Source organism: Botryllus schlosseri, chromosome 14 (genome assembly GCF_051294905.1).
Source record: "Botryllus schlosseri isolate E-star chromosome 14, Bs_hap1, whole genome shotgun sequence".
Lineage (NCBI taxonomy): Eukaryota > Metazoa > Chordata > Ascidiacea > Stolidobranchia > Styelidae > Botryllus > Botryllus schlosseri.
Genome location: NC_137249.1, coordinates 12410527 through 12421930, shown reverse-complemented (window position 1 = coordinate 12421930; position 11404 = coordinate 12410527). Strand labels below are relative to the sequence as shown.

General features: G+C 40.5%; 1 protein-coding gene across 1 annotated transcript; it reads right to left on the bottom strand.

Moving 5' to 3' along the window:
* Positions 1-5459: 5459 nt before the first annotated feature.
* Positions 5460-11240, bottom strand: LOC145455221 (uncharacterized). Its single transcript, XM_080333173.1, has 6 exons — positions 11023-11240; positions 10821-10965; positions 9111-9282; positions 8118-8222; positions 6821-6962; positions 5460-6114 (listed from the first exon to the last, which is right to left on the bottom strand). The coding sequence occupies exons 1-6, from the start codon at positions 11058-11060 to the stop codon at positions 5682-5684; spliced, it is 1035 nt and encodes a 344-aa protein (XP_080189299.1). The 5' UTR covers positions 11061-11240; the 3' UTR covers positions 5460-5681.
* Positions 11241-11404: the final 164 nt, after the last annotated feature.

Here is an 11404-nt window from a genome sequence, read left to right as displayed (position 1 = left end):
TCGTCGATCGCTTGTCTTGACTTTTGTGCAGGGGGTTTGGGAGGTTTTCAAAAGAGAATGACAAAATCGAAAACAGTAGTGATTCGAAACAGAATCCAGTGTTTGTAGTAAAGTGTCCGAGCGGCTGTTGAGTCAGTGAAGCCAGTCAGTTGTAAAGCTAAGAGCAGGGGCTCTCAAACAGTGGGCCATAGGAGCATTTGAGGTGGGCCCCAGAATTATTGGAAGTTCGGTTAAATTTGAGACTTGCAAAACCGGTCCGCTCGGAGCTCAAAATATCGATTTTCTCTACACATTGCTAGGTGGATGACTAAAAAAAAAAAGGTCATCTTTTCGCTCAGAGCTAAATTCACCGTTTTTCACTCTGAAATACCCGCCGGAGTGTCACTTCTGTGCTAATTTACGGCATATCACTCGCAATTTCCTCCAAATCGAACAAAATCTCAAAAATGAGGACAAAAGGGCGTCCTCCGAGGACACTTTCAAAAAAGTCAAAAAAGAGGACAAATCCTCTTAAAAGAGGACGCATGGTAACCCTATGTTATACGCTCGAAAAGATATTCATATTGTCGAATATATTCGATACGTAGGCTACATTAAACTTTTCGTCTGAATCTGATGAGACCTGAGACGTGGTGGCAAGTATGGAGTCACATTGTTCTACACAATGTACGAGTCACATGAATTGACTGTATCACCGGATTGAATGTTCTGACATCGGAACTTAAGTGGGTACAGGATAGGGATGGTGTGAACGTGAGGTTCACGTTCGCGTTCTGTGTGTGAACCTCGGAAATTTAGAGGTTCACGTTCACAAGCGAACCTTGGTAGGTTCTGCAGTGTGAACCTTTTTCATATATAACAATTTTCACGTCATTATAACATCTTTGGTTGAAATTAATTGCATTTTAACTGCGGGCCACTCTATGCATGGCGCTGACAGCATATCAAAAATCAACACTAAACCAGCAGCACCTTGACAATCTCGAACATTTTGCCTGCTTTGTTACAAAAGTTTGTTCCAAATATCCAGCGCTCTGTTTGTGAATATTTAGTGACTCGCTGCTGTGAGCTTGACCCGCAATCACACATCAAGAGCGAAATACGCTTCATGTAGTCAGCGATTGATGCTTATTCAACCAATCAATAAAATTGATATCGTTGTTTGTTAGATGTAAAAAATGTAGCATACGTACGGGGTCCATCTCGACCAAGCCCCGAACTACTGCTATCTCCGGCTAAGCAAATTTGCGTGATCCCCATGCGCAGATGCATTGTGGGTACTCGGTTAATCGATTTAGTATGGGGGCTTATGGAAAAGCGGTCAGTGTTTGAATATATTTGATTCGTGTTGGTTCTGTAGTATTGTATGCGTATAGAGCTTTGAATGACTAATTATTCCAACATTCAGGATTTGTTTCAGCCCAATATCTCGTGTCAGTATATTGATATTCTGTGTAATTCGACATGTCGAAGATAGTACGTTTATCAGGTGGTAGTGGTAGCCTTTGCTGTGCATATATGGGTGTAGTAAAAGGCGGAAGAAGATATCCAGTGAGTCGTATGCAAGAAGTAATAGTAACGGCAGTAGTGCTGAAGAGTCGATAGTAAAGCGTCGATACCCCAGAAATTTTCACCGGTAAGTGAATAACAGAATAAAGCATAGCAGCCAGACATGCCCAGATCAGTCACAGTTGTAATGAACAGGTCATGGTAAAGTGATAGCAGAACATTTCGTTGCAGCTATATGGATGAAATGACCAGACCAGACTACAAGCAGAAATCCGTGTCACCATATCTTCTATGTAATGTTCATCATCAATATCTGTAATAATGTCCATCTCACTGTTCGTATTTTGTCCATGATCGAGTACAAGCAGTTCGGCCAATAATCAGTTTAGTATTCAATTCTTGCTTATGCTATGTAGGCAAGAGTAGGAATACAAGGAAAAGATTCAATTTATGGCCTATGGGTTTTCATCAGCATAGTTAAAACAGGATTTTTTTTTCAGATGCTAAACAAATACTGTGGAATTTGCAAATTCCATAGTCGAGTTCATCAATATAGTCCTTATAGCTTTGTGCTAAACTGTCAATTTATTTATTCAAAAATATTTTTCAAGGTTTACCTTTGAACTGCTTTAGCTTTAGAAGGCTGCGTCAATCTTGAATACAATAGCCTATGGAGTGAAAAGTGGCAGATGTATACTTTTATCAGACAAGTTATTTTATGTCCCTTCTGCTTTTATCGTACCTCATAACAAAAAATTGACTATTTAGTGTGATTTGCTTCATACAATGCTCCGTATAATGCAGGTTTCCTACTAATGAATCGCTGAAAGGAAGATGTTAGAAAAAACTGGGTTCCATCAAGATCGTCAGTTATCTGCTCCGATCATTTTCCGGAGAGTGCCATTTACCATGTGGGCCAGTTGATACGTTTGAGAGAGAATGCGGTGCCAACGAGATTTCTGAACTTCCCGAAATATATGAGGTCAAAGGAACAGTAGACATTTATAAATTTACTTCTAAAGTTAAGTTTATATTAGTATACCCTTACCCTAGCCTCTGTTGATGTGAAATTCGTGAATTTCAGGCTTCCAACAAACGGCCAGCGAGACCAGCAACACTTTAAGATAAGAAACGTTATTGTAAAGCACAAACCGGTGAAGCAGTTCTCCACGACCACAGTTACTGTGCACGTACCTCTCCTCAAAAACTCGTTCAACCGCAACGCCGTAGAGTGGTACAAAGTAAAAAGGGGCTGCATGCTGCCAAAATGAGGACATGCCGCCTGAGGAAAAAAGTGAAAACTCTGGACGAGGTCATTGCATCTCTGAAAAAAAATAATTTGATCAGCGATTTGTGTGGAAAAGTGATGTCACACAAATTCAGACGTCTACCAAGTGAGCTGTTACAGCGCATGAAGCTACAAGTTGGTGGAAGAGGAGTCAAATACTCTAAAGAACTGCAATATTTTTGCAATGGCGCTGCAGTATTATTCTGCTAAGGCATACAATTTTGTGCGTCAAAATTTTCAACTCGCTCTTCCCCATCCGACTGACAAAAGATGTATAAGTTTTGTATGGCTGTTTGCGTCAATTCATCCTGGAAGATTCCGCTTGGATACTTTTTCATTAATGGTTTGACAGGATCGGAACTAGCAAATTTGGATGAACAAGGTTAGCGAAACTGGTGCAACTGTTGCTTCATTGACATGCGACGGGCTTTCCTGCCACTCCGCTATGCTTTCCTCATTGCGGGCAAACATATCGTCCAGGAACATTGAGTCTAGTTTTCCTGGTCCATATTTACCCAATCATCAAATCCAAGTAATTTTAGATACTTGTCAAATGCTCAAACTCATCAGAAACTGCCTAGCAGAATGGGTACTTTGCTGGATGGGCGTGGTCAGCAAATTTGGTCTATTAAATTGCAATGACGATCAGAATTGGTTCGTTTACTGTACCTCGTTTGCAGATATTAAGCCCTTACTTATCCCACATTTTACTTTCAGATCACCCTCAATTACGTCGAGGGTGACGTCAAGTCAATAACAATTAATTAATTTCTGTTTTTATTTTTTTATGTTACTTATTTTAAAAGAAAAATCATTCAAAACCTTGCGTTTGTCGTGACTGAAGCTAGTGTTTCTGAAAACGAAAGTTTGGGTACGAGACAGTACAGCGTGGTATTTCATGTGATCCCAGAAATAGTTGATCGAAAGCCAGGTTGTAATGCATCGTCTTGTAGGGAAGGAAGGTAGGCAGCAACTGCGTGATCCCAGAAAAAATGGTTGGTAACGCACCAAGTAGGAATGCTTCATCTAGCAGGCAAGGAAAGGTGGGTGGGTGTAGATTTCCTCAGGTCGTTGCTTTACCTTGCCATCTTTTCATCGATGATTGATCCAATCAAATCAATAACGATAATAAACTCCGAGCGCAGATTGCTCTAACCAACATAGCGTCAATTTCAGTGAGCACTAGGCAATTTTACCCCGATCTAAATAAGGACTCCTACATTCATCTTGTTTCTCTCATTTAATGATATAAATATATTATTTCTCTCATTTGATCACCTCTGCAGAAATCGCTAACCCAGTAACCCATATTGCTACACATAACTCACATATCCTCACTTTCTACGATTTATTTCGACTACTTTGACACAATGAATAAGTAGAATAACAATTAGATGGTGTAAGTTTGATTGTAGCTGTGCCTTCATCATGTCACATGATGCTGAATTTTCCTCCGCCGGTGGTATTCATAGCCTCCACGTAGCTGGCAGCGACAGCATTGACATCAGCGCCATTGTAGTGAGAAGATTTCGAGTCGAGGCCAGGGTGATTCTGAGGCAGTCTCCGGTAATAACTTGAAGCTGGTGGTCATAGCCGTAGATGCTTTTACTACCTATAGATACTGTACCTGGGAAATAACAACAAAACTGACATTATCCATTGCAATCATTTGATATAGCTTGGTAATTATTTATACTTGAGATGTGCCTGTTCGCTGGTTTTCAAGATTTGTAAGAATAGTAAATTACAGTGTGTGCTTGCAACAACAATAATTCGAGGACGCAGTACATGAAACTGAAGCTATAATGAGTAAAAAGACAACATCAGCAAGCTCCCTCCGGATTAATGGCATCATATCCAAATGAAATTGCCATACACAGTACCTGAAACTGAAGCTGTAGGTATAGAGAAGACTGCATTACCAAGCTCCCTTAGGATTAATGGCATCATATCCAAATCAAATTGCCATACACAGTACCTGAAACTGAAGCTGTAGGGATAGAGAAGACAACATTACCACGCTCCCTTAGGATTACCGGTATCATATTCAAATCGAATTATCAATGCCATGACAATTGACTTATCCCAGTAATTGTGAAAACAGCACTCAAGGCCAGCAGGAGTTTTTGAGTAGAAGCATATGTTTATTTACCTGGATACAACGAGTTAAGCAATCTACGTCAGGAAGATATTTGCAAATGAATACATACGGTGACACATATATAACCATATCTTGTCCGAACCATCGAAATCGATATGCCCAGGCCAAAGAGTAATCTAAACAGTCACATCAACCAACCACTTCTGCCTTGACTACCAGCTTAACGCGCAACTATCAACTTAACCCAAAGATGGCGGCCAATCGATCACGCAAATATCGCGAGTAACGCACTCCAGTGTTTATATAGCTCAGTGATCTCGACTTCATATGTATATTGCCATAGAAACCAAATACGCGCGATTGAAGTGTGGGCTATAGTCCTACCGCTGTATAACCTGTTAATGTGGTAAAACCCGTTTTACGCTCTGCTCAATATCAACGTAGCAACACTCAGCCGCCGAATACATTGTCCGGCCTGGCCTAGACCGTTATGGCGTAAGCTTATATTCCCTTATATTCCCGCAATTGTGCAGTACACGTATCAAAGAAAAGAGCAGACCACGCGATGAAATCCTTGTAATAATAATACTGTGAGCGATAATTTACACAAAGAATAAAACAAGGTAGGAATGAAGGCAGAGAAGCGCTATCATTCACGGCACACCTCTACAGAAGCGCTAGGCTGGCTCGGAAACACTGCGTCTGTAGATTAGGCTGTTTAATAACAAAGTCTTTACGAGATATACACGGATACACAGAAGTGTCACAATTACGGCCAGCCTTTTAAAAATCCGCCTCGCTGTCACGTGACTTTCGTCTGTTCTTGGCTAGGCGTTGTTCATAGTCCGGGTAAGCGCCTTTCAACACCGGATTGGCCGGTTTCTTACTTTGCCCGAAGTAGAAATCGCAGTTCAGCAGCGGGCAGTCGTCGTATTCCACGAAGTAGTCGTAAAACAATTCCCCGTGCTGCGGGGCCCACTGCGGCCCGCCTTCAAAGCCGCAGTCTTCCAGCGACAGCCGCGGATGGAGGCAGTTCTCTTGCGTGCACTCTGGACTGGCGTACACACGCAGTTGGCCGCTGGTGATTTCCGAGAGCTCGCCTATCTTGTTGATCAAGCCGCGCACCGACAAGTGGCTGGGCACGATCAGCTGAAAATGGCCCGGGTGCTTTTGCAGGACTTTGAAGTCTTTTAGTATCATGTTGAGAGACACGTACCTGACAACGGATGAAGAATATGTATGCAATTTCGAAACAGATAACGATACAGCGCTAATACAGCCTAAACTCTGTTTCTTAAGTGACATTAATGAGTTAATAACCCATATACTTAACCATGTCGTTTCGAATGTTTTTACTCTACTGTAGTATCGCGGCGTATTAAATTGATGACAATTGAAATATTGATAAAGAAACGAGCGAATGAATGTTCCTTTTCGTGACGACATTTGTCAAGTGGGCAAATATCTAGAATCGTTCAAGGTTAGTACGCATGATTTCGATTTTGTGAAACATCTTCAAAATTTGTAAACACAGTGTAGGCCGATAATAGCTCGTCATTGTGACGAAAGCGTCGGCATTTTGTTGCGCTGTATGGTATAAATATGTCGCTAACACTCAACAAAATGGGCCTATACCAGGAACGTAATATCACTTCCAGGCAATCTTGAAGCCTACATTCGTCATACAAAAAAACAATCAACAACTTTGTGATTTACAGCACTGAGTGATGGCATTTAGTCGAAACTATGTCACGCGCGTTGCGAGACTCGTGACTAAATTCCCCTCGGCTGATGACATTCGGTTATTACCGAATATCAGATATAATTTTTGTTGATAGGTGGACTAATCTGGAAAGAAACATCATAAACTGATAGCATCGCGAAAATAAGCAAATTACGCAACGCAACATTACTTAATTTACCTCGGATATTTCGCCAGGTAGGGGTCTCCTATGTAATGGAAAGGCAGTTTTTCTCTGCCTGAAATGATACCGGGTTTGTGATCGTCCGGGCGCAAATCTTCTTCCTCGTCAGAATCAGGTGGAATGGGCTGCCTCATACCAGCTAAACAAATTACAAATCCCGTGCATATCGATTAGATCACCCAATATGTATTGCTTCAATTTGCCTGCCTATATAAAGAATTGTCAGAATATGTGTTATTTACAACGTTACCAAGATCGCTGTTTTAAATACACAATTTAACATTTTTTCGTTCGGGAAGTCACTTGTAGGGTGACCTATACAGAGTTGGTTAAAGTAGTCGGTGTTGTTACTTGGGTAGAAGTAGAAGAAAATTTCTACTCATTACAAGTACAAGTATAGTGATTTCCAAGAGCTGTCAAAACCATTTCAAGTGAAACTGGAAATAAAGGCCGCAAAAGAACTCAAGCAGTTTCGAAAAGAAGATTTGGCCAAGGAGTCGCGTACTTCTAGAACCTAGTTGGCGGTGGTTACTTCCGAATATGCAGGGTACATTTACGTGACCACTTTCCAGTTTGGCAAATCCAAAATGTAAAATGTAAGTGGCTTTGCCTTAAAAACTGTTAAGTAGAAGCGGAAATAGTGTAAGAACATAACCACTTACGCAAATAATGCAAGTAGCCAAAACGTTCTTTAGTACTCTATAAAATTAGAAGTACTGCGTTACTGACTACCTCTGGAATTATATTTGAACCAATTTCCAAAGCACATGAAAAGGGACACTGCCGTTTTGGAATCTATTTCCAAGAAATAGTAATTTGGAGAATGTAAGCTTTGGGACTCTCCGACTCCACCCATTGATTATACGCACATATTTCCGTAATGATGCCAAGCCAAGCCAATCATTGTAGTGGTTTTACGTGAGATCTCGGATGCTAAATATATCGAAATCTTGTGGTGTTTTGATCTGATGAAAATTCCAATAAAACTAGGATAATGAAGATGACATGCAGCTATTTAAACGGACACTCATTTCTCTCGCTTGTTCTTTTCCCGTTATCTTCTATTACTCTTCATTCAATGTGCATACCTCTTCACATCGCCTATGCCAATGTGGGTGTCTGATTTCAAAGACTGCTCCAAGTCGTTTCGACACCTTCCCATTTTTTTAATGTATAGCAATCTTGTGGGGTATTTGAAAGAATAAAATTATTGACAATAAACTCTATTGAACTAATTATTTTCGCGAAAATGTACGCAGAATTATTGACAGCCAATAGAAATGAAAGAATCCACCTCGGAAATTGGTGTAGCGCACAAATCCGGTATCTTCAGGATCCAATATTTTTGTGAGGCAGAACAGCTCCAAATTAGTCACTGGACATTCCAAGTCTATGATTCCTGACAAATAGAGTTGGAATGTCGATATTGGGAAGAGCAACGCGACCTTAAATATTTATAAAGCATATTCCAAGCTTTTCTAACAAGTGTGACCTATAGGTAGGCTTGTCATTCCGACATTATTTATATCATTTTTCTTCTTAAAAGTACATTGACCTTATTTCTGATTAGTGGATTTATTTTTTCTTATTCTAAGCAGAGTTGGGATCAAGTCACTACATCATGTCACTACCTTATTTTGAGTCATTACAAATTTTGACTCGAGTGAAATCAAGTCATCTATAATTTTCCGGTTTTGACAATTTCAATGCAACAAATTTATGTAGTTCAAGTTGTTTGAGTCAATGCGCAGATGCAGATGTGTATAGGCTAACGCTGGACCATGTCAGACTTGGTGTCATGCCGTTTCAAACTTATCAAGACGATACAAGCCATGGGTTGTTTATGTAGGTATACTCCATCTAGATTCTAGAACATACTACATGACATTGACATTGGACTTGGGAGTAAAATTCAATGCACACGAACATTAGTGACTGAAATGCTCTGAGGACTATAGGCACTCTAGATAGGTCCAATGCGTTTGAGCTAAGATGAGGTGAGCTACCAGAGGGCCAAAACAAAAACACAAATCATGCATATGCTTGATTTCTCTTCAGCTCTTCACAATCGGTGTCTGTAGTGTGATACCGAATTTAATTGATAAGATTAGACATCACAACTGGAAGGCTTACGTGTGACCCACAGTTTGGCCACGTTTTCTATATCTGGACTGCTTTCCAAAAAGGTTACATACCCCTGGCGCATGATATGGTATTGCTTTGATATACGCAAGATCTTATCTCGACCCATGACAATCACCAAATCCCTGTGACGAAAAAAAATGACCTGCTTTAAAATAATTGTGAGGCACCCAGCCTTCATCTTCGTGCTCTTGATGCTTGAATATTTCTTCCACTCTTTCAGCGTTGTCTTTCATCCATTTGTCCATTTTGTGCCAAAATACGTTGTACTTCATCTCATCCTGTTGAAAGCTCGACAACTTTTTGGCGAGTTTCTCCTGTAATTATGATAGTAAATGCAGGAAAAAATATACATGATAGCATTCTTGTTAAGGTTACACATCTAGAACTAAGTATATATACATGTGTTGGAGTAGGAGACACCAGGCTTGTAATGACTCGAGTCATTTTCTCCAAATACAATAAATGACTCGACTCGACTTGAATCAATCTGTGCACTAACCTCAATTTGTACTCGAGTCATTGCGTAGGAACAAGTCATATGACTTCAGACTTGGACAGCCAAGACCGATATTTCATTGTGATTTCGAAAAGTAGTAAAGTTACGCACTATCGGTATTTCGTCAAATAGTAATAGGTACCGGTACTTGAAAATGCGACCAGAAACTGTAAAAAGTGAGAAAAATTTAAATATGAATGCGAAGCAGTAAATATCGCAAAGCAGAGTTGTAAAAAGTGGGTTTAGCAAGACTTACGGTAACTCGAGACTGAACAGTGCACACAATAACTCGACCCTCTGCTCGCCGACTTTGACTTGACTCGGTGAGGGATTGAAAATTACTCAACTATAAAACTGAGATTGACTTGTGACTCAGAACCTTGTGACTTGGTTAAAACCCTGGGAGACACCCAAGGGCGTAGCCAGAAAAAATATTTGGGGGTGGCGAAAAATTCGATGACGTAAATGAGCCCATCCCCCTTAAAGATAAGGAAAAAATAGGTTAAAACGATGGTCTTGGTCCCTTATTGGATGATTAACACAACATCCGGGGCAAATATTCCACTCATACATAAAGTGATGTGATAATATAATGATTGTAGAAAACTCGGGCGTGAAGATGCTATACTTTAAAGATTGGAATTGCTGATAGCCTACATACAGACCAAACTAAAAAAACTCCTTTGATCAGACTCGTGCGATTCCAAATTAGCACTTTTTAACGGGAGGTGTGCCAGTCGAATTAATGTCGGAGGGGTCTGATTGCAGGGGCAGGATCATTAGGCACCAGCCATTTAAGCACCCGAAAATCTATATTGAAGGCTTCGGAATACATGCGTCGGTTTTATCGTTGTCAATCATTTTGAGAACGGACTTTGCGGAGTCTCATGTAGCCTACTGTAAATGTCTTCATGTGTCCCGGTACGGAAATTGCCGGAACTAACGGTCCCCAACCCCCTTACTGAACTGACACCACCCCTAGACCCAATCAACCCAACGACCTCGGGCTACTCTCGTGTATCTACTGGTACTGTCGTAGTCTCATGAGAATGCAGCTAAATTCAATTATGGGTATTTGAGGAACATTTTTTTCGGGATACCGATAACAAAATCAAGACGTGTATGGACACTAAATCGCGCAAAGCGCGAAGAAATTTATTAGGTTGCATTCATCTACCTCAAAATACTGTTATATTTATTGATTTTACGAAAAGTTTCCAAAAATTTGGGGGGAGCGATCGCCCCTTTCGCCCCTCTCTGGCTACGCCAGTGGAGACACCCACCTAAGCGTAAGCGTAGAATCAATCATTTTGCAGGTCAAACGGTGATTGAGATAAAGAATTAAAGTAAACATACTGCTTGCTTTTCTTCCTTCGTTAATTTTTTCTTCTTTGGTTTCTTCTTCTTGCCTATTCCCAGCTGGGCTCCATCTCCATCTATATTCAGTTCATCGGCGGTTCCTGCAGGAGCATCGCTGACTGCTGTATCAACTTTTGTTTTCCTGATGAAATTTTTATCATTTATTTACGTCCACAAAAATACAAACTATTGTAGTTACTTTTTCTTCTTGCCTTTTACCTTTCCTTTCTTGCCCATACCTCCCTAACGTCAACGCTTCATCAGGTTTATAACTCGTCCTTTGTCTTGCACTTTGCAGGTTACCGCACGTATCGCATTCGCATCCTTCACATGAACGCAGAATCAAGCGTCCCAGGTTACAAAGGATGGCTCTCTGCTGTTCTTAGCGGGCAAGATATAATGCTATGGCTCATGAGTGTTGTGCTTGTGAGTTTACTGTTTATCAATGATATGTATACAATAATGTATGTATAATGTAATGTATATACATCATTGCTGTGTATAGTTCAGTGGTTTATATCAGTGTTTATACAGATCACAGTTCAATGGATTCGACATGTTCATGCTCATTCAATTGAAAC